Raw genomic sequence first — 23210 nt, forward strand, 5'->3', positions numbered from 1 at the left:
TGGGTGCAGCTAGCTAACATTAACACAGCTGAAGGGGGACACCCTCCTTTCACACTGTCAGGTTAGAGACTCTTTCTTCTGCGCTGTGAGGTTAGCGGTGGCAGTGGACAGACAAGAAAACTGTTCACAACAAGGTTTGTGGATATTTTGGGCTTTTTTTTAAGACTTCATTTGATTTTTGGGTGAACTGTTCACTTATAATTGTGATTAATAACTTTTTTCCCCTCCATCTGGAGAAAAGAGTGATGTATTTCAAATCTTTCAAATTCCTTGTAGCTGTTTTTCGTCTTACCTAGCTCTCACTTTCTGACTTTTTAGTTCACTAGCTAACTGCTAACAGGTGTTTTTAAAGCCTTTATTGCAAAAGAAAATCTTGATAGTTAAGTACAAATGTACATTTGCAACATGCTGTTGAATACTGGGCTAAACTTTGCTGTAAAGCTCTGAAAAACTGAGCAGAGCCACACATTCAATCAGTAGCTCCTGCTGTTTTATCATTAAAAGGACTGCTCCACTTTTCATTTTCCACTTTAAAGGACACTTTACAGGTTTAAATAGTTTTACACTGTCATGATACATTTATCTTAGGTTTAAACTCAGCCAGCCCAGGAGTAATGAGTAGCCCTCACCATCCTGACTCGTGGATTCAAACATTATGTTCTTGGTTGAGCATGAACGTGTGTGACGTCATTTGCAGATTTGTTTGTGTTTATGTAAAACATAACAAGAAGCTCATTTTGATCATATATTCTTAAGGACTTTAATGTGACCCACATATTTGTTCCTAAAATGTATAGAAATGTGTCAGTTTTATCAGTGTCAGAAATGTGTCAGAAAGTTTTATCAGACTCACAACTTGAACTGTGAGGCTCAAGTTGTGATTCCTAAAGGAATCACTCTGTAAATAATGCAGCTGTCTGCTGGTGATGTCTCACAGGATCAGAAAGTCTTTGGACTTCTCTTAATTTAGGAGCAGAGCACTAGATGTAACGCTCTGGGACATTTATGCATGTATTTATTCTTAACGCTGAGTGTAAGAGCAAACTTGTGTCTGACGCACTTAGGACCAAATCGTTGCTGCTTGTATCCTCATACGTAACCGCCCAGGCCTTAGTCATGGTGTGTAAAGCCTGCCAGAGTAGTGATTCTCCAAACACATGCTGTTTTCGCCAGTTCTATCTTATCAGTGGAAAAACACACTGAAAAGTAAAAGATGGTGAGCTCTGCTTTTCACTAACAGCGCAGTGTCAGCTATTTGTACTCCCTTCCTCTGTGCAAATGTGTTACTATTTTGTGGGAACAAAAGTGGGGACTTAAAACTATATACCAGTTTTTAAATTGCGTTGATAGGCCACGTAAAACCAGAGTCATGATAAAAAAAAATATACGCAATGTTTTTTCCTGAATACTATCACTATGTTTACTGCAGGAAGAAACACTAAAACTGCGTTTTCTAAGGAAAGCACCCAGAAGCACTCTCTGCTTGCGAACAAAAACAAAAAAACCCTTTCCTATTGATGGAAAATTTACCATGTCGACCAATCAGAAAATGATTCTATTAATTCAAGTCACATGCACAATAGTCCCCGTTGGTCACTTTTATCAAAAGGCACAGACTATTGAAAAATGGGAAATGTGACAGCGCCTCGAAAAACTCTCTCGGCTGGCCTGGGGAGGGTCAAGTAAAGTTCACTTAAGTGTTTCTATCAAAAATACTCCTCAAAAATTGTTTGGCAGTTTTATTGTGTGGACACAACTCAGATTTTGGTTGCAATTTTTTATCTAAGACTAATTTAATTACAAATAGATACTTTTTAAAAACATTGTGTTGCAGTGGTGCAGTAAGCACAGAAAAGAACTTTATCTGCCTGAGCTGGAGGCGGCAGAGCTGAAGATGCTTAGATTTTTGTTGGGAGTGACCAGGAGGGACAGGATCTGAAATGAATATAACCGAGGATGTAGAGAGCCAAGGCTGAGGCCATGTTGACATGTGCAGAGGAGGGCTAGAGGATATACTGGATAAAGGATGTTAAAAATGGAACTGCCAGGCAGGAGAAACGAGGAAGACCACAGAGAAAGTTTGTAGATGTATTGAAGGAGGACATATGGGGTCGGTGTAACAGAAGAGGATGCTAGGTTCAGGGGGAGACGGAGGCAGATGATCCGCTGTCCCTAGCATCCTCTAAAGGGAATAGCTGAAAGAAGAAGATTGTAGAGTAGTGATCCAAATTTTTAGACTATTTAAAATGAACTACAGGAGAGTAAAAATACCATCAAACATTGTAGCTTGATTACTTCCCCTTTTATCTGTGTTGATATACATTCTTTCAGATACATTTACAGAACATTATCTGAACACTGGGGGGAAAAGTTGAGCTGAAACTTCTTTTAGTTTGTTGATACATTTTTTATAAAGTATTGATTTGGGTACAAAATTTCAGAGCAGGTAGGAAAAAACACTGACAGCTGTTTGGTCAATAAAAAAAACAGAAGTTGCAGTGCATTGTGTTACGTTCTCTCCATTGTCTTTAAAAAATGTATGTTAGTCAGACTCAAGACAGGCAGTCTTTTATTCACAACTTTTTCTTTCTCAGACATCATTTGGTGGGAAAAAAACACTTTCAGGATTGTTTTTCACTTTTTGGTCCTTTGTCTTGTAAGAATAGGATGACATGTGGGACTGCACAACAATTTTATCCCTGGTGTTTTTGAAGTTCAAACATATCAAACGTTCAGATCTCTCTGAATTAGTACGTATTAACGCATTCTTGCTCCACATTAAGTCTTGTTAATGGCTGATAACTCATTGTGGGAAAGTTACATAAGCCGCTGATGATGGCTGGCCCGTTGGTTGTAAATATGAGTTTGAGAATTCTGTTTTTAATTTTGCGTGTGTGCAAAAAAACAGAAAAAAAAATCCAAAATAGGACACTCACAGCTTACGACATGATGCATCAGCACTCATGAGGCTGACGAGCAGGCCCTCTCATCCTGTCTGATGTCACTTGTCTGATTTATGTTCAGACTGATTTCAAACTGTGCTGATTACCATTTTTGCTCTGATATTTTTACCTCTGCCACTCTTTTTTCCAGCTGGGTGGGTTTTGAGCACCATGATTTCCAAGGCCAGCAGTTCATCCTGGAGAGGGGCGAGTACCCCAACTGGGAAGCCTACAGCGGCTCTCTGTCCTACCACACCGAACGCTTCATGTCATTCCGCCCCATCTACTGTGCTGTGAGTAGCAGCAGAGGGGGGAAAGGGTTGGGGGATACAAAAATGAAAGGGTACAAGATAAGCGGGAGTGAGAGAGATGATGATAGTGAGTGACAGAAGGTGCAGTGAGCCACACAGCGGGTGACTGAGACAGCTCAAAAATAGAAATCAGACAGCTCACAGCTAAATCTGTGCTCCCTCTGCGCTAACATTAGTCTGTTTCTTTTTCTCTATTTCCAAAGTCTCACCACAGCAGCCGTATGATGATCTTTGAGAGGGAAAACTTCATGGGGCGTTGCACCGAGCTGTGTGACGACTACCCCTCCCTGGAGGCCATGGGCTGGTTCATGCCCGAGGTGGGCTCCATGCACGTGCAGTGTGGCGCGTAAGTTAGACACGTTCCTCCGTAAATCTTCAAGTTTAAGTAAAAGCCAACACGAGTGGCTTCAAAGATGCTTGCTCTCCAAGTGCTTGCACATTGGGGATCATTGGGCATCTCTTCATAATGTTTCCATTACAATATAAAATACTTTGAGGAGTAAATAAAACTGATTTGAAAGCAGCTGCATAGATAGAGGAGAACAAAATCCATTAAGAACTGAGACTAAAGACACACCCTGATTTACATGCTCAAGTCACTTTCACACTCCTGAAACGTCTGGAGTCGTTCTTTCTTACATGACTTTTCTTGTGTGGGATTTTCTCTCAACTCGAAAGGCTCAATTTGTTTTGATGAGGAAGTTTTGAGGTATGCAGGAGGTAGGTCACATGATCCACCATGTCACCAGATTATCTGCTAAACTCTCAAATGGGCCTGACTGTACATTATATCTTTAATTTGTGCCTCCTCGTCTCGTCTCCACCTTCTGACTGTGACCTAGAAATGATCTCAGATGTCAGTACTGAAAATTGTGTCAGTTATTAAAATGCACCGGAGAGGAGAGAGAGGAGGCTGCAGGTCTTACAAAGACCAAGTGTTTTTACCTCGGATTTTTTTTAAAAAGAATATTTTGTTTTAATAGGTTGTTTCAGTGATTTAAGGTGGTCAGCTATGTGACCAGAGCTTCTGTCCTTCAACTTTTCTGTGTAATTTAAAAAACAAAGTTTTCTTTCGATAGAGTAGATCACAGTTACATCTGAGATCATGAACTACAGCACTATTACAATTGTAGCTAATAAATTCATGATCGTGTCGTGTCACATCATGTTGAATTGACATTACTTTAAAATTAAGCCCCAATTGCAAATATGTCTTAAATGCATGTGTGAAAAGGGCTTCACTGTCAACGTTCCGAGCAAGACTTTATTCTCTTCTAGGAGACATATTTTTATTTTAAAATACACGCTTAGTGCTCTACATTTCACACATGAGCTTCAACAAAAGGTTGAGAGAATAAAACTGAGGCTCTGTTCCAAGTTATCTTTTTGAAACGTGGATCGCAGAGCAGGAGATGCTTTGCGTCAGCAGTGCTGTCAGTGATGTGTAGGTGAAGATGCTCGCCGATGCACACTCTGTGCAGTGTATTAGGGAGTTAACAGTGCAACAACTCAGAAGAGAGGAGACTGTAGAGTAAATATATAATCCAAGCTTAGATCGTACAGTAGCCGGAAGTCAGTCAACAAAGCAACAAACGGGCAAAAACAAAGAAGAAAAAGTGAGAAATACTAGCTGCAGAACGCTGCAAAGTCTGAGTGCGCAGAAGTAAGTAATTAGCTGATGAGAAGCAGGTTCGACTAGGTAAACACAGATGATGCTAATGTGGGCGGGGCAGATCATTACAAATGTGGAAGAACTAACAAAACGGGGGAAGTAAAACTTTCTGAACACAAAAATATCCCTAACCGCGACGGGCAGGTGATAAACTCTCTAGCATCTGGTCTGATTGTGTCAAACATTTGCGCTGTCACGTGTATGTATGGCATGTGACGTATAGAAAAGTTCAGAGAGCTACTTTCATCTTTATTTTGTGTTTTTTTAGCAGCTTTAAAAGGATGACACAGTTATTTTTAACACAGTTAACAGAGACGGTCGTGTGAATCAGGCAACTGCTTTGGCCAACTGGGAAATATCTCAGCCTGTAGCGTGACATTCAGTCTTTTCTAGATGTCCATGTTTCCCCTGGGGTGAAGTGCAATATCTTTTTATTATCCTCTTCAGCCTGGCCTCTGCTCTTTTCTTTATGACTGAATGTCTGCAAAAAAAAAAAAAAAAAATTTTAATGAGCATGCTAAAATATGAAGGGTCTACACGGTCTGCTTATCAGGGTGGCGGCTCGTGTGCCGATGTGACAACCTCTCACATTTCTGGTGTGTCCTGTCATATCAACTGCCGGACTTTGGTGTTATTTATTATGAGTGTCACAGCCTCAAAGAGCAGCTAACATGACATATTTTTGTTTACACATTTCCACTGAATTCGTCATGACACATTTGTTATTTACGACGATTTTTCATCAAAACAAGCCCTCAAATAAAATTGGCATACGGTTATGTGCCTGTCACAGATTTGTTGACTAATCACTAAAATCATATAGTTGTGCTGTAATATCAAAGATATGTTTGCATTCATTTAGTCATCCACATAGTGACTGTTCTTAATGAATCTCCTCCTCCTGCCTCTGCGTTTCCACAGCTTTGTGTGCTATGAGTACCCCGGCTACAGAGGCCAGCAGTACATCATGGAGTGTGAGAGGCACAGCGGAGATTACCAGCACTGGAGGAACTGGGGCTCTCACTGTCAGACTCCAAAGATCCAGTCCATCAGACGCATCAGGCACTGAGAGGCGGCAGATCAGGACAGCAGCAGCAGAACAACCTGGGCTCTGGCTAACACCTGTGTGTTCAAATTTAGGGGCCCAAATCATTAACCTACAGTTCTGTGACACAAACCATTAGTGATGTAGCAGCTACCTCTTTATTCCAGCACGTGTATTTGTTGCTCTCAAAAATGAAGTGTGTTGTTTTCCATCCATCCGTTTACACAATACAGGCTCACGGGACGGTTGGAGCCTATCCCAGCTTACATGGGACAAGAGGCTGGGTACACAGAAAGACAAACATTCAGCTAATTTCACAAATATGTCTTTGGATCACGGTACAAACCAGAGAACCTGAAGAAAACCTCATAGACACAGGGAAAACATGCACACTCCATGCAGAAGGGACCCAGCCGGGCGGTGGATTCAACCCCTGGACTACCTGCTCCACTGCTACCACTATGCCAGCTACGGTTTTCTTTTGGTACATGTAAAATAAAGATCAGAGTGAGAATGTGTGATGTTATTCCTGTGTTGTGTGTGAATGCAAGACAGTGTTCGGTGTCGAATCAGCTGATCTCCAAAGTGAGCGAGGTGACAGGACAGTAACAAAAGTCAGTGAATAATAATGACTTGATCGCATACTAGACTGTGCAAAACTATTAAGGTGTCAGTCGTACCTGAGCTGAAGAATCAGCACTACGTGTGTGCACGCCTACAAAGTGTACCAAGTGTACCTCGTGGCGCAGTAGCTCATCCAGATCAAGGGCCACTAAAATTCACAGGTTTTGTAACGTGTGAAGTACAGAAAGAAAGTGGTACGATTTCTTATTTGTTTTCACTCGTGCACAAACAAAAAAAAAATCCAATCCACTGAGAAGTCAAAGAGGTGCACAAACAGCCATATTTGTCATATTACTGTTGTTACAATAGAAGCGCCAGAAAGGCCCCAACCACACCTCCCTCATGTGGGAGTCAGCTAATGGAACCAGTCCCTCCATGATCACAAACACTAAGCTCAATATCATCACAAAATAACAGGATAAAAGTGTTACACGGCATGTGTGGCAGTGAGATTTCAAGCTATTGCATCATTTTGTATTTTTAATATTTTTTATTATTATTTTATATTTGGAGTTCAATATGAAGAATCGTATGTTACGGCCCAGGTTCATGAACACTCCTAACTCAAGACATAATTTTGCCATAAATAAACCTAATTACAAGATTTGTGTATAGATGGTACAGAGGCACATACAAACACTTATATGAACATTATAATCCAGACAAATACTCTAGGATGAGTAGTGATACTAGTGCCCAGTCAACAAATAAACTTAAGATGACAATTGTGTTTAGGTTTGATTCAATTCTGCCCAATACTGTAGGAGGAGCAGTGATTTTGTGAACTGTGAACAGACTGACAAGTGATAAATACCTCGTGTGGCACTGAAGTAGCTTATTATTTATAAAAAAAAAAAAATGCTGTGTGACAATAATTGCGAGCCAATTTACTTCAGTCTTGCTGTTCCTTGTACTGGTTACACTCTGGTTACATTTTCAGGTTTCCATGGCAATGACTAGCTGTCACCACTACCTTAATATAAAGTCAGTGACTTTGACAACACACCACCCACTTGTCAGACGTAAACATCACAGTCAACAATAGCTTGATTCAGCACATCTTTTTACTTAAAACTGCATGTTTATACTGGAGAAAAGCACAAAATACATTCTCAGGGTCAGAAATTACATAAACCGAACAACATCAGCACGGCGATAATGCAGCTAAGCCCTCTAAAACACTTGCAATACAATGTAAAGTTGAATTAAATGTTATATGTCCACCGTAGGATGTTGATTACGTTATATATATATATATATGTATATTATATATATATATATATATATACATATATATATATATATATATATATATATATATATACATATATATATATATATACATATATATACATATATATATATATATATATATATATATATATATATATATATACATATATATACATATATATACATATATATACATATATATATATGTATGAAGGTTTCTGCATGAAAACACCTAGGCTTGCAGTTAGGGAGTGCTGTCAAGTAAATCTAAAGTTACCTCGGAAACCATAAAAACAAGGTAAAACAAAAGACATTTAAGTAAAAGAGGCACAGTAAGAAGAAGTTTTGGTATATATACACAGCAAAGGCTGCACAGTGATGTGCAGAATTCCCTCGTGTTTACAAGGCAAATAGTTGACTTGATACAGGTGAAATTTATGATGGTGAAGTTACAGCAAGTGTTTCTGCATGCCATGACGGCAAACCAGCCATAGATTGAATAACAGTTTAACTTAGACTTAAGTTTCCAGTCCAGAGGAACCGCAGTGCCTTAAACTCGTATTCTTTCTTATGGCCAGCAGAGGGTGACTCCTCTGGCTCCAAAGTATTGTCCAATATATTAACATTTGAAAGAAATTGACTGTAATGCTCACTCCATTTGTGACCACAGCAAACACTTTCAAGCATGATGATCCGTTTTTAAAAATACTTAAACTAAAATAGACTGAGTAAGCTTTAGGGTATGGAGACATTGTGTCAAGTCCCTACTTTACGACCATAGTGTTTCTTTGTCAGATCTACCTCTTGCTTGTTACATCACGATTTCTTTTTCTTGTTTTTTTCAGAAAACATAAAAACATGATGATGCCTATGATTATAATATTGAGTTCAGGGCTCTAAAGGGGACTCCACTAACAAAGGATGTCTTCAAGGCACTCACATCCATCTTTTAAATTGCCTACACTTTAACATCTTTGGGAGTTTAGCCGTCATTAGAAATAATCATTCAGCACAGAAAAGCAGTTACTGCATGAGCAAAGAGGTTTCTATGTTAGACCCTTTGATACTATATTGAAATGATACTGTATGTATGCAGGTTCAAAAAGCATATTTGGCCCTTTACTGTTTTGACATGTACAAAACACTAAGTTATGTATGAGTGTTTCTTCATCTAATGTCCCTGTGAGAATGGCATTAGTGGGTTTGCATTTGTAGCACTTTATTTTAGAGTGCATGAACCTCATCTGGACTTAGCATCGTCTTCGGCTAATCGGCAACTTCTAGCAATTATTAGCAGACACAATGCTAATGTACTCTCAGCTTTAACATGCACTATGCAGCTAGTGTCTGGAATGCCCACCGTATCACCTGCTACAAACCAAGATGGAGCAAGTAATGTTGCAGGGCTACATGCTAATGTTAGCATATAGCTTGTGTGGCTGTAGTCCTTTCAGTTTGTTTGTTTCTGAATATTATTTTAGATTTCTAAAATCTATACCTTACTGGGATTAGTCAGAAAAGACTGAACTACGCACACGCTGAATGCTGCACTTCATCAAACATATATTCAAGCTCATCTTCTGCATCTCACAGCAGACAGCTTCTGACAATGCCTTGTGCGATTCCAGATTCTCTGACCAATGTGCAAACACTATTAAATGAAATACTGAAATTATAAGGAATTAAAACAACAAATGTGGGGCTTTTTTATGTTGCTTACAAGAGGCAGGCTTGTTTTTCTATCAAAACACGCTTCACCTTGTGATTAAACTCAAAAAATCAATTCCTTCATTTTGTCGCTTGCTTTCAAATCTTTCTATGCAGATTTTTTTTTCAATAATAAACAACAAATTCTGATGAAGAAGAAGCACAAAAGCAAGTGAAATGCTCTCTGCACTTATCATTTGGATAGCCAGTCTACATAGAAAGAAAAAGGACTCAATTTTTTTGCTTTATCCAAAATATGCTGATGTGTTATAACAATATAGCCGTTAAAGCTGGTGTACTTTTCTTATTGATGATTGTAATTTCACTTAAGCAGTTACCTATAGCTTTCCTTCAAAGTTAGAAAACTATAAACTATTGGGGCTTTTTTCTTAATTTTTATATTTTCCACTGAAAAACAAAAATTTACAGAAATATTAATGAATAAAAGAGCGTCCAGTGCTATTTTAACTCTTCCTCTCCTCTTCTCATATCTCCCCGTCCCTCTCGTTCACACGGGCGTCGTCCTGTTCACGGCCCTCGGCTCCTCTTCTCCTGGCTCTGGGTGAGTTAGCTCCCTGATACCAACCCTCTTGGTCCCTTTCCTCCCCGTCCAAATTTTGCACTACATCACAGTCGTCTTCCTCCCTCTCGTCTTCTCCGTCGTCCTCCTCGCTCCTCTCCGAGTCAGACTCATCGGAGTTGTCCTCTTCCAGGTAGCGGTAACCTTTGACCTGAGGACAAAAACTTGAATTAGTTGCTCTGATGTCAAAACCCGTTTCTAGCTTAGTATGCAGTAGCATTTTTCACAATAAAATGCACTGATCCTTGGATTACCTTCTTCCAGAAGAAGGACAAATCAGTTTTTAGCAATTCTAATCTAACCACATAACAAAACGCTATATTCTACTTATATAAAACACTTATGTAAGCAGACAATCTCTCAACAGCCTGTTCTATCTACTTCTTTTGGTCTGCCATCACTCAGAAACCTCAAAATAAAACTTCCATTTACTTTAATGTAAAACAAATAAGATCCTTCAAAGCTTGATTGAAGCGCCTTTTTATATTTTTGCGTGAAAGGCTAAAATCTAAAATCAACAGAGAAGGAGTCAGCAAAATAAATCAGACTGAATCCACAAAAATGCCATCTCAAGGATTTTCTGTGTGCAAATACTTGTTTCTGATAGGTCACTGTTATACACAGCAAAATCCATGCATAGAATATAATACAAATATAACAACAACCATGTGTATTCAGTGACTTCGCACATGTTTAAACAGTGGCACGGACTTGATAGACATGTAATATTATTTTCAGATATTGTCCTAAAGGACACCTTCATGGGTAATACTGCTCATACATTTGCAGATAACTGTAAACTATGTTTGAAAAACTAATTTGCCTTTGGTGTGAGTTTTTTTTCTACAAAAGAAAATGAAGGAAAAAAAGGGAAAAATAATGAGCTTATATCTACTCATTCCTCTTCAAAGAAAAAGTTTTTACAGACTGCATGGAGGAGTTTTTGGCATGCCCCAAAGTAATTTCAGCCAGAGCATAAGAAAAATAATCAGCTGCCTCTTAATTAGGGTTTCATTTTTGTCAGATGATCAGAAATACAGGAATATGCATGGATGTCTGTCAAATACGGTAACATGCACTAATTGCCTGTATTGTCTGCTTACAAACACAGCCACCTCCCAAAGGCCCACAGAGACCTTTATGATATGTTCAGTTCCATATCACAGAAAGACTCTGATTGTTGTTGAAATCTAAAGAAACGATGACAGCTCGTGCAGAAAATGCGTCACTGCTCAGTTTGTGGTGTAGTTGATAAACAACACTGTATTTAATCTTCTTTAAACAGACTATTTTTTGCCTGCTGCCTTATTGCAAAACCAAAAATTCAGATCAATCAGAATATTTTTATTCTGATTTATGTATAATATCTAAGTATATCTTAAATCTAAACTAATATATCTTAAAGCCACTATAATATGTCCACAGAAAAGTCGACATACTCGACTCCACTCATGTTGATGAGATGACGAAGGAACATGAGAAGTTGGAGTCAGGTAGCAAAATGAGATCCTCGCTGCGTAGCTTCAGTTTACAGTCAATTAAATGTGAATTAAACATGAAGTTGGTCACAGCTGCATAATAAATTGCTACAGCTGTATTTTATTACGTGAGGTTTGACAGTGCTCAGAACGTTTCATATTTAGGGACACTTTTAATTAAATTGATAACATGGCACAATGTGACAAGATTTTGAATTATCTTTTAACCACGCACACAGAATCTATGACAAGCAGAGAGTCTGGTGAAATTAAATGACTGAAACAACATATGAATACAAGGTTTTAAAGAGTGCCCCTGTGGCCATGGTTTGCATATTCCAGCTGCGTGCCGGTGCCTGTTTTATAAATTGACAGTGAAAACACTTCACGTGTGCATCTTCAATTATAGCCTCTGCCCTTCAGGTGGATTTTAGGAATTGAGGCGTCCTCCAACGTGATGTACTGAGACCGATTTCAAGGGGACGAAGAGGCGGATGGAGGACAGAGGAGATGAAATTAGAGAAATGAGAAAAGCCTGCCACACCTGAGTGCTGCAGCTGATCAGCATTCTGCTGATGCCCTTCGATCCAGCACTACTAAACCACTCCTTACTGGCCACTGTGATCTGTGTTTTCGGGATGAGCTCAGTAAAATTCAAAACGCGACCTTTAATCATAACCTAGGGTAACTTCTCTGTCTTGTTATGTTTGAGTAATTTTGCCTGTAAGAATTTGAAAGCTTGGTAGGGGTTCTCTAACATGTTCTAAACTGTTTTCCTGTGTTTGTGAGTAGCAGCAGAGCCTAATTAGTTTATAGTCTTCAATGTTTTTATGTTTTTAACACAGAGCTCCGATCTCTTTTTTTCTTTTTTCATGGTTTTGGTGGCGGTGTTGGAGCAGAGGTCCAGGGGTCAAACCTTGGAGACCCTGAAGTCTAGCTTCCTCCTTATTTTATTCCCCTTTTTCCTTCTTTAATTATATAACTTGTTGACGTATAATGATTTATAGCAGAGGAGAGGCCTGTCCATTAGTTCTGACTTAAAGTTTTCTAGTGCCCACTATTCATGTTACACCTTGTGTCACCTTATACTTCAGGTAAAGACTATAACACACTGTGTGAGCAAAGAAACCTGTCCCCAGCGCCCTGCATGCTCTAATCAGGTTTTTTTTTTTTTTCGGAGAGAAAACATGTCGGACAAACTCTCCTGCTGTGTGGAACGTGACAAAACAACTTTGATTTTCCTGAAAACATGCAGAGATCATGTTTGAAAAGGGCTCATTACAAAGACCAGATTCATGTATTGATCCTCGATGGACTGACTAGTTACCTTGTGTCGTGGCCGAGGGATGCGAGGCAGTCTGAATGGCACTCTCTTGGCCAGGCGACGCTCCATCACCCAATAGCAACAGCAAGCCAGCAACAAAGTGACTAGTAGTATGGAAAGTTTTGCCTTAAAGGAAAGTGAAGAAAAAAATAGGTTAGAATAGGAACAAAAAAATGGAGGGAAAAACTAACGACATAAACACCGAGTCACATACCCTCATAGGAAGACGATACCAAAGGTAGACTATAAAGATGGCGATTGCCTGCCACCAGTGATAGATGGTGTAGACAAAGTCCAGGCGTTCCTTTTCTTCAGCGTACAGCATTCCGAGTAGGGCTGGAACACACAGAGGAACTCATGTTGTCACGTGTCATAGCTGAAGACATGCAAACACAGAGACCATGGATGATACTCACTGCTGACGCCTGTCTTGTTCAGGGCGGTGCCGAGTCCCCATAGCGCAGAGATCACTAGTAGAGGGCCCTCATACTTGGGGTGATTCGGCTCTGGAGAAAATGCCATGAGAACCACCACAAGCACTCCATGCACAAAAGCACCACTGATGAGACACACCCAGCGTGGAAGCCGTAAGAGGGAAAGGCTAAGGGAGGAAAAGATGGAGGCGGAGAGGCCGTAGACGACGATGAGAAGCCACAGTTTATTTAGACCCAAAGCACATACACCGTAAGACTGTTGAGAAAGAAGGGGGGGGGAGACACATTCTTTCAACATTTTATGACCTGATTCACAACTCTGCTTTCTCTCATGACATCCTTAAATCCTACATCCTTACATCTGTATTTCCGTTTCTCTTTAACAAACTTAAACTACTGTACAGACAATCTGCATGAGTTTAGTACCAGGGTGAATCCAGAGATGGCAAACAGTGTCTCGAATCCACTGTAGATGAAGAAGGGGCAGAGCAGTCGCAGGCGGTAGTCCCTCAGGTGTTTGAAAGGCAGCTGAAAGATGTTTCCCCAGCCTATACTGCGAAGGTCGATCTCTTCTGTTGGGCGGTAGGCGGCCCCACACAGCCCGAGGAACTGTGCGTAGCAGCACACAGAGATCACTTTATTCAGAATCATTTTCAATGGAGCTTGTGCTTCAGTTTGTTTTTGTCCCATGGTGAGGTTTTAAAAAATGTCTAAGAATAGAACAAACACAACAGATGCCTGAGAGCAACATTAGCTCTTAAACTAGCAGCTGGTACCCAGTTGGTACAGACTAAAGCCAGTGAAAAAGTGTTTTAGCATCTATTAGCTTGTTTTAGTTTAGTCTCATCACTTTCATCGTTTCCAGCAATTCCTCGAACAAATTGTAAGCCAAATGGATGCTAGCTTCCCAGCAAGAATCCCAATTCACTGACTTTAAATACCAGAGGTCTGAGGTGTTTTCCAGTTCTTTGTTCATATCTTGCAAGTAGCCACAAGAACGGTTATAAAACGTCTGATTGGATCACCCTACATGGTATAATGTGAGCCTAACAATAATAGAATACTGTAAAACGACTAATATAGAACATTCAAGCACAAAAATTACAGCTAATGAATGTCGTAATCAACTCTGTTACAAGACCACCACAGACCTTATCTTTGGGGATGCCTGGAGTTGCGGCGCTCTGCTGCTTCTCTGTTTACGCTTTACAGTTTGCAGCTTTAGCTTTACGGCAGCTCTCCTGTGATTTCTTTTATAACATCAATCTGAACGTCTTGTTTATTGAATATTTATAGCTTCTCGTGGGTTACACATGCTAACTGTGAGAGAGGTTCTCAGCTGCACACAACATGCCATATTTTAGACATCAATACAGGTTTGAAAAAGGCTTAATTTTTCCTTTATTTATAAAGATTTGATATTATCTAAGGATTAATTTCTCTTCTCTGTAAATCCAAACATTCTTAAGAAAACTTTGCAAGTCTTTTATCACATGTAATTCCATCTGAAATGGTTTCCTCAGAGCATTTTTACATTTATCTTTTAATGAGAAAGTGATGTACACAGGGATTTATAAGAATAAGATTACCGTTTCAGCTCGGTGTTAATTCCATCAGAGCATTTTTGGGTACCCAATTCAATTTTCTCTCAGTAATTTGCTCTTTGTTTTGGTTTTATATGCTTGTCTAGTGACTACTTAATGCTGATGTTTTATTGTTGTTTTGCAAGAACGTCACAACAGGAAACAGCGACACAGATTATACAAAGCCTGTCTAGATAATTAGAAAACAAACACCTAAACAAACTGAATGACCTCGAGTCCACGTGTTTATGTGCCTGTGTAGGAAGAGAACTTACAATGATCATGGAGAGGAAGGCGAAGCCCATGAGCACGCTCTCCACTTTAATGAGCAGCATGGAGCTTGGCAGTTTTTTCAGCACGGTGTTGTTGAAGCCAGGGATCAATCCGGTGACTTTAGCACCTGGTTTAGGGACAGGAAAGAAATTAGAAAATAACTGATGTCAGCCAAACAGCCTGTGTTAATCCTACAGACTGTTAAAGTGTCTGTCTGTACATTTAAGCAACAAACTGTACTTTACAGACTTTACTTTTATTGCAGCCGTACTTTATAAAATTACAAAAACGCTTTAAAAGTGTCTGAGTGGATGAAAGGCAGATAGGAATGCTGATTTAATAAAACCTAACAGAGCTGCAGACTGAAGAAAACAAAGTTCTTTATGCAGTTGTGATGTAAATCGAAGAGGTCAGCTACAGTCATGTGATCCTCTACCTCAGGTCTGTTTCCTCCTACTGTTAAAATGTGTGTTTTTTAGCCAGTAAACCTACTTCTGCTTAATGAAAACATCCTAATGGGGAAACTGTGACACAGCCTGTCAGTTGGTGATGTTTCTCTTTAAGTTTCATTTTGAATAATACCAATGTTACCAACTATTTTTATTTTTTTACCACCTGTTTAGTTTTGCACTGCTGATTTTAAAAAAGCAGCTGTGATCATGGTGCTTAACTAGTACTGAAAGTACTGTGCAAAAATCTTAGAGGCATGCAGCAATTTATTGAACCTGCAAAAACAGCTTGAACAGTTCTAGCTTGTGGGCTTTTTGAAGGACATTCAAAGCTCTACTTTGGCTGTTTCTGCCTTTTGTTCATTTCTCTGTCAACATGATCCCCACTGCTTTAATAACGTTGAGGTTCAGGCTCTGGGGAGACCAACCCATGATGTGTTTTTCTATCCAGTTTTTTTTCTGCACTGGCAGTGCAGGGATCATTGACATGTGGAATAATTAGGCTGAATCATTACATCACTAGCAGTCTTTGTAGATAAGATTGAGTACTGAACATCAGATTTCAAATTTGCGCTGAAAGTTGAAAATACAAATTGACATTTTATTGCTTTTTGAAATTCACAAATCCAGCAGACACAGAACAATATGTGGATATTTCAACCTGTTTCCAGCACCTGGTGAGATAAAAGCCTCCAGGTTTGGCTGTGGTTTGGTCTCTGAGAGAAGTGTGTGGCTCTTTTACAAGCCTCTTGCTAATTTTACTTGTAGTACTTGGATTAAACCAGGTAACAAAGTGGCTGTGTCAGCTTTTTCTTCTTCTTTTTTTTTTAATAATTACGTTCTGCCTAGTCAATATTAACACTCGGGCAACAAAGTGTTTGTCTATGATTACTCTGAATCCTCCAAACACTCCACAAGGCACTAGGGGAACTAATAAAGAGTAAGACGGGAAGACTGATGGACTTCCTCGTGTGTTTTTACAAAATAAAAAGCAGGGATGGGAGTTAAAATCTCTAAAATATAATTTGTTATAAATAGAAAAAGTTACATGAATTAACTGGTTTTAAATGACAGCCTCACAATTAACAGGATAGATTGTTTTCTTTTTTTGGAATGATGATGGATTTAGTTGAAAAGTTGATAAACATTCCTATTTCCCATACTCTTCCTCTCAATATTAACATGGAAGTAAATTGAACTTTTATTGTCCCGAGCTGCTTATGGTGTATCTGTACTGAGTCGCTACTGGAAGTGAGGAGGCGAGTGTCTTTACCGCAGTGTTTCACTTGGGCGAGGACGTGGGAGTTATCATGGAGGTAAGCGCTGTTGAGGACGAAGGCCATGGGGAACTCGGCGAAGACAAAACTCAGCTGACGCAGAAGAAAAGAAAAAGGTTTGCCCGTTTGTCCAGCAAACAGTATGATATTAATAAAATCATTAATGAGGGAAAGCTGAAAGACTCACATTGAAAATGATGTTAAAGACCGACTGGAAGACGATGATATAGCTGTGGCACGCTCCCTTTGGGAGCTTCTTCTGCTCCTGCACGTGCTCCTCCTTATAGTTGACGCATTCATAGTACTGCTGTGCCATCCTGCGCATATATGAGAGTGTTTATGGTGTTAGAAAACAAATTTAGAGGCATTTATTTTGTACTTATCTTCAATTAATCACACGAGCCTCTCTGTGTATGAAGTGTTTAAATTGATCAAAACCACATAGGCTGTCTCTGTTTCACACTAACAACTACGCTTTGCCCTATAAATGCTCTATATTCAGGAGGTGTAAAGAACCCGAGAACAAGCTTTACATTCACATTTCCTCTTTTAGGATTTAGCGACTTCATAAAAGGCAAAAACACATCAGAGCATTAAAAAAAAAAAGTATTCTGCCAGCAGCATTTATAATAAAAAGAAAGATCAATACAAACTGAACAGGCGGTGACAGAAAAAAAGATCTCAGCTTGTAGTCAGCGCAGCACGGCTCAAAAGAAATACAACAAAGAGCCTGGTGAATTGTTCTTTCAGTCTGCCGTTGATTAAACTGATACAAGGTTTTGTTACATCTGTTGATGAAAAGACATTTTAAATAATGCTCACTCGATGATGCTTTCTGAGAGCTTTGTTGTGCCGGAGGGACACGTGAAGTAGGGACAGGTATTCAGTGTCTTCATAAAGCAGCAGCTCTTATCATCCACATGAAACATGTAAACATTAGACCTTACATCTAGCAGAAATATGGAGCATTGCTCGATTAGCTACTAGGAAAATTGTGCCAGGCTCTAAAACTCCAGGAGTCCCATTTTTTTGCTTGAAGAGCTACAATAGCAAAATGTTCTTTACAGAGCTCTACTACTGCCTACACTTGAGATCTTCTTCTGTCGCTCTGTTAAATCCTGTAGCTACTCATGATAAACACTTAGTTTCAAGTAATGATGTCTGCATATAAACAAACAATTCCTGTGAGCCAAAAGTGTTTAGGGCTTCAGACTGCTCTAAACACTTTTACTGTAGTCTTGGCTGTTTGATGTCACTGTGGCACATGGATCTGGCTGTGACCACAGAGGCCTCCGTTTGCTGTTCAAACCTTCTGCTCATGAGCAACTCAGACAAAAGCTGGGATAAAGGACTGGAGAGAGGAGCTGAAACGGCGTGTTTCTCACAGAGGATGAACTGAAGAGCCGCACTAAAGCCTTTTTATAAGGTATTGTTTGTTTGTTTTTTCAAGATTTCAACCGTCCTCTCTCATCTAAAAGTCTGCTGACAAAGCCCACTACACCACTGTATTGTGCCTCCCATGGAGACTTTCTTGCTCTTTCTGCTAGTTTGTTTTACCTGATCGGCCCGTGATTGGCTCGCTTTTAAAAGAATGAATGAGGCAAGAGGAACAGCAGCTTTCTACTTCCTTCACTGGAATAGAATATCCTGAAAGGTTACTATAGTTTTAGGGGATTTTTTGTTTGTTTGTTTGTTTTTTATTTCTATAAATCTTAAGACGCAGCAAGGGTTAAGGAAGCACTTCCACCCACCCAAACTTCTACTTCTTCTTTCTCACCGTGTGATATAATTTCCCAAGGAGGCCCACAGGGGCACAATGGCCACACCGATGGCCACAGCCGATGGAACGAGGGTGTAGTAACGCTCCCAATAATTGGTAGAGACGAAGAGAGCGTAGATCCCCGAAGCCAGGAACATCATCCACTTGGTACCTAGAAACCTGGATGTGAGACAGGGTGTTTAAAGGAAGAGCAGGAACATTTATATAAAGACATGTTTTAAAACTTGGGTTTATGTTGCTACCTGATGAGGAGAGGCGTGTACAGGAGGCCTACGATCGGTGTGACATTAATCCCCATCAGCATCTTCTGGTCGATGTCCTGCAGGCCGAGGTTGCTGTACTTTACCTCACGGTAGGTCGTATCGTAGTGGAGGATCAACTGCATCTGCAGGAGGCCTGTTGCACACATGTACAGGTACAGTAAATGTTCACGAGTATTCAAGATACCCTGTCTGTGTGTGCCTGTTTGCCAGTTTCAGCACCCCATCTTCAGGGAAACTCACCCATGTACACACTGTACACAATCATGGCTCCAATACTGGCTGCAACAACATTCTTGATGATTCCCAGCCTCTTCCTTCGATAGTATTTCTTCTCCTCCTCCTCCTCGTTGTAATCTGCCTGTGGGCCCAAAAACTCCTCCATCTAAAGAAAGAAGGACAAAAAGTTATGCAACACTTAAGCAGAGGCAGAGACGTGTTTATCAAATTAAAATAGGATTGTTCTGATCCGTAGTACACCAAAACTGATAACCAGAGAAGCTGGATTTATGAAGGTTCTCTGAAATCAGCTGAGCTCACCTGGCCCTGCATGTTGTCTTCGTGGTCCACATTGAGCATTTCGTTCACGTTGCCATTTGGAGGCACAACAAACTGATCATCATGAGGGATCAAAGCTTCATCGCCAGTTGCCTCCATCTGGTGACCAGAAGAAGCAGCACGCTATATTAATACTTCACTGCACCTTCTGCCATCATCGAAACCAATCGGCCACCTGCAGCCACCGTGGTTTTCAAGCTGCTGCACATGAACGAAACTCTAATTATAGATGCTTAAAGTTTTCAGAATCAAATTAACTGCAGACGTAAATATCATTAGTGTAATTACTATAATGTTGTATCAAACACACCTGACTCCAAATCACTTTAGATGCATTTTCAGATTTATTTTTAAGTATTTTGTTCATTTATTTTTGTTTTGAGTACTCTGAGACAAAACATAACTGGCTAATTTTAGCACATGTATTTATAGCTTTAAAACTGAACACGTTATAAAGTGAGATTGTGTTAAAATTCACAAAAATGCATACAGAAGCAGCATGACAGAAGCCATACTTCCTCTTAATTGTTTCTCAACACAACGTGCCAAAACGTTTTAAAGCTTGAAAAGCTATTTTAATACAAATATTAAGAAATCATAGAATAGGGGGTGGCAGTTATATAGAGGATATGTTCAGATAAGGGACTACTCACATTCACATCAGGATATGATATTTTCATTTATTTTAAAAACTAGCTGAATGAGTACTTTAACACGCGACTGTTTAACTTGTTTTATCCAAGTTTTTATTTCAAGTGAAATTATTATACGTAAAAGTCCAACAAAATATTCACATTTAATGAAACATAAAAAAGACGAGCAGTGTGTGATGTTGTTTAAAGAAATTCAGTTTCAGTTGTGTGTCCAGAGCAGTATGGCAGGTTGACCTTCCCGTGCACCGTGAGCTGCACGTTTATTACGCGTGCCGATCACGGTGCAGCTACAAAAGTCCAAAACCTTCACGTGTGTTTTTGGAGCTAAACGACTGCAGCGTTTCTAAACAACTAAAACTAACTAAAACTTGCAACTCTTCTTACATTTTTATGCCTCTGTAATAATACTGGAATCACCACAAGCTGCAGTGCATTTTATAAAAAGCTGGTGACATTTATGACATCACTGCATTTTTTCCGCTGTTCCACTGTTTCCACTGTTCTATGCTGGACCTTTTGAACCAGTTCTGGTGTTCTGCCAAAAAATGATTTCCAATGTTTCCAATGTGTTTTGATGTCTAATGTCTTTACGTGTGTTGGCAGACTTTGGTGAACAGGATTCACACAGAGGTTATATATGAAATTAAGAAATGGCCTGTTTTGCAAGTCTCTTTATGAGTCTGCATTATTGTACCTACATCATAACCAACTCGGTCTTTTTGGCCACTGTGCTTTTTTGTTGTTTTGTATAGATTCCTCTGGACTGTACATCTCTGCTGTTTACTCTTACTATTTATATCCTCCTGCATAGTCCGTGTGGAGTACCCATAATTTAATTGTGCATGTACAGTGAGGATTAAAGTCCTATTCTATTGAACTCTCTTTATACAACTGTTATGTTAAATTGTTGCAGTTTCTGCTGCCCTCTTGGCCAGATCACTTTTTAAAAGAACATGTTTCCTTTCAGTGAGGCTTTTCAACCGAATAAATAAAGGATATATAAAAGTCGCTTTGACAGCAGCTTCTACATTGTGACAGGAATGTTGTTTGTAGCTCAAAATAACTTGATGTCATTCATGAGGGATACATTTGACATATGTTTCACATATTAAAGGCCAACAAGTCAATAACAGAAGTTTAAATACATGCAATCACTTTGTGGCCTCGCTCAGTCCCTGTGTTTAAGTTGTTAAGTGATAAAGTTTTCTGTTTTTGAATTAAAAACCTGCCGAATCAGTGGTGAGTACCATACTTGGTGATTCAAACCCCCAACAAGAGAAAATGAACTTGCATAGGATACAAGAAGTGTTCCTTTGTTTCTTTTAAATTGTATTTACATCACATTCCTTTGCATAATTAATATTATTCTTACTATTATAGGTTACCATTCACAGTTCATGGACTCCCCCTTCTCCTGTAATAATTACTGAAGTGTCTTTTGTTTGTTTTATGACTTTTTATGACCAGATTTATAAACTGCATCTTTATAAAAGCAGATGTGATCCATCAAAACACCTTTATCGACAGAAAAGCGTGTCTGTCTTAACAAACCAGCCTCATTCACAAGCCTTTTGTTTGCCTGGCTTCTCTTTTCCTTCCCAGTATGGAAACTATGAAAGTTAAAGCCGTGCGGGATGGTGTAACTGCGTTTAACCCCTTATTTCAGATTTCTTTGACAGCGTCATATTATGACCCTTGTTATTACTTTCATGACAGTTTGCATCCGGGTCTTGTTGACGTTTCAGCGTTTCAAAGTTATCAGTCAAACCCACGTTCATAAAACAATCACGACCGTGTTTTTGCCATCTACCCTGAAATTCACTTACCGTGTCAGTGGAGCGGGGCTGGAGCAGAATGAAGACGGGGACAGAGACACACGGACATCCCCGCCCCTGTGTCCCTTTCAGACCCTGTTGTCGTTACTTCTCCTTTCTGATATTAGGTGCAGTATAAATAAAAAGTTTCGTGGAGGAAACGAAAGTTAGCTATCTTCACTTCCTCACTTGTGCCTGTTTCTCTTAAAGCCACAGACGCGCTTTTAGGAAACACGCCCCCTTCACGCTCTATGTGTATGTGTGTGTGTGTGTATACATGTTTAGACGTCTTTGTGAGGACTTATGGGGGACAAAATGTTCGTCCCCACGAGTTTGAAGGCATTTTTGAGGCTCAAAATGTGAGTTTAGGGTTAGAGTATTAGTTTATGGTTAGGCTTGATGTAGGAATTAGTCATTAGGTAGGGTAGCTTGGAGCATTGTCATGGGGATGTCCCCACGAGGATAGCAAACCAGACACGTGTGTGTGTATCGGAACTGTTAAAGAATTATTAATAATTATTAAGCGCGGTATCACGGGCTGGGGATGGCGGGGGCATGGGATATATAAAATTAATACTGAAGCAAACCGCTTGAAATCCACCGGTTATTATAATTCCGTCTCAGTTGCGCAGTTTGCAGTTCTGTTATAACATCACACGTGTTGTTCTGTTGAGCGGTGGGAGCAACAATGTCTCACACTTGCTCGGTTTGGTTGATTCAGAGCGACCCACCAGATGGCTTTGCAGAGTGCGAGAGCTGCAGTGAACTCATTAATTATGCATTTAATAAAAAAAATAACACGCATTGCTGTTCCTGCTCTGGTGACGTCATGCTGGTACACGGGAGTAAAAATGCACAAACTTTACTTATTCCAGAGAAAGATCTTTAGATCCAGACACTGCCTGCATTATGGATAGAAAGCTGAAAGCCGGTTTCAGTTGCTGCTTGTTTGTGGCTCTCTCTGCCTTCAGTAACTGAAAAGCATGCTCTATTGGTCACAAATAAACACTAGTGGCACGGTTCCACTGCCAGCCACACATGCTCAAACTATAACACTGTCTCTACCATGTCTGACAGATGGTGCCGTGTTTGAGATCTTAAGGTGCGTCTCTCCTTCGACGCTCAGGTTTTCACTTGTCCATAATGACTTTTAGTTTTAGCCAAGCAGGATCTTTGACATGCTTTTTTGCAAAGTTTAATCTAGCCTTCTTCT

The 23210-nt window shown here is 39.7% G+C and overlaps 2 protein-coding genes across 3 annotated transcripts in view; one reads left to right on the forward strand and one right to left on the reverse strand.

Annotated features, from left to right (window-relative positions):
- The window catches only part of LOC120716965 (beta-crystallin A1-like), a 55140-nt gene extending 48243 nt beyond the window's left edge, over window positions 1–6897 (forward strand). For both annotated transcript variants that reach the window (XM_040004722.1, XM_040004721.1), the window contains exons 4-6: window positions 3094–3235; window positions 3457–3599; window positions 5847–6897. In XM_040004722.1, coding sequence (XP_039860656.1) covers window positions 3094–3235; window positions 3457–3599; window positions 5847–5994 — 433 coding nt within the window. In that variant the 3' untranslated portion in view covers window positions 5995–6897. The remainder of the gene's footprint in view (window positions 1–3093; window positions 3236–3456; window positions 3600–5846) is intronic.
- Window positions 6898–8659: 1762 nt separating this feature from the next.
- Window positions 8660–22189, reverse strand: unc93b1 (unc-93 homolog B1, TLR signaling regulator). Its single transcript, XM_040004718.1, has 13 exons — window positions 22010–22189; window positions 19513–19629; window positions 19216–19357; window positions 18955–19108; window positions 18710–18871; window positions 17120–17249; window positions 16929–17025; window positions 15209–15333; window positions 13777–13959; window positions 13333–13606; window positions 13131–13252; window positions 12920–13042; window positions 8660–10265 (listed from the first exon to the last, which is right to left on the reverse strand). The coding sequence occupies exons 2-13, from the start codon at window positions 19627–19629 to the stop codon at window positions 10020–10022; spliced, it is 1875 nt and encodes a 624-aa protein (XP_039860652.1). The 5' UTR covers window positions 22010–22189; the 3' UTR covers window positions 8660–10019.
- Between the last annotated feature and the right edge of the window lie 1021 nt (window positions 22190–23210).

The sequence above is a fragment of the Simochromis diagramma genome, unplaced genomic scaffold (assembly GCF_900408965.1).
Source record: "Simochromis diagramma unplaced genomic scaffold, fSimDia1.1 OVJJ01000487.1, whole genome shotgun sequence".
Lineage (NCBI taxonomy): Eukaryota > Metazoa > Chordata > Actinopteri > Cichliformes > Cichlidae > Simochromis > Simochromis diagramma.

Excerpts from the sequence above, each read along its gene's own strand:
- unc93b1 (XM_040004718.1), bottom strand. The coding sequence starts at position 19,629 with ATGGAGGCAACTGGCGATGAAGCTTTGATCCCTCATGATGATCAGTTT. Across the intron at positions 13,607-13,776 it reads CCATCTCTGGATTCACCCTG|TCTTACGGTGTATGTGCTTT; the intron begins GTACTAAACTCA and ends CTTTCTCAACAG. Across the intron at positions 13,253-13,332 it reads GAACAAGACAGGCGTCAGCA|CCCTACTCGGAATGCTGTAC; the intron begins GTGAGTATCATC and ends TGTGTGTTCCAG.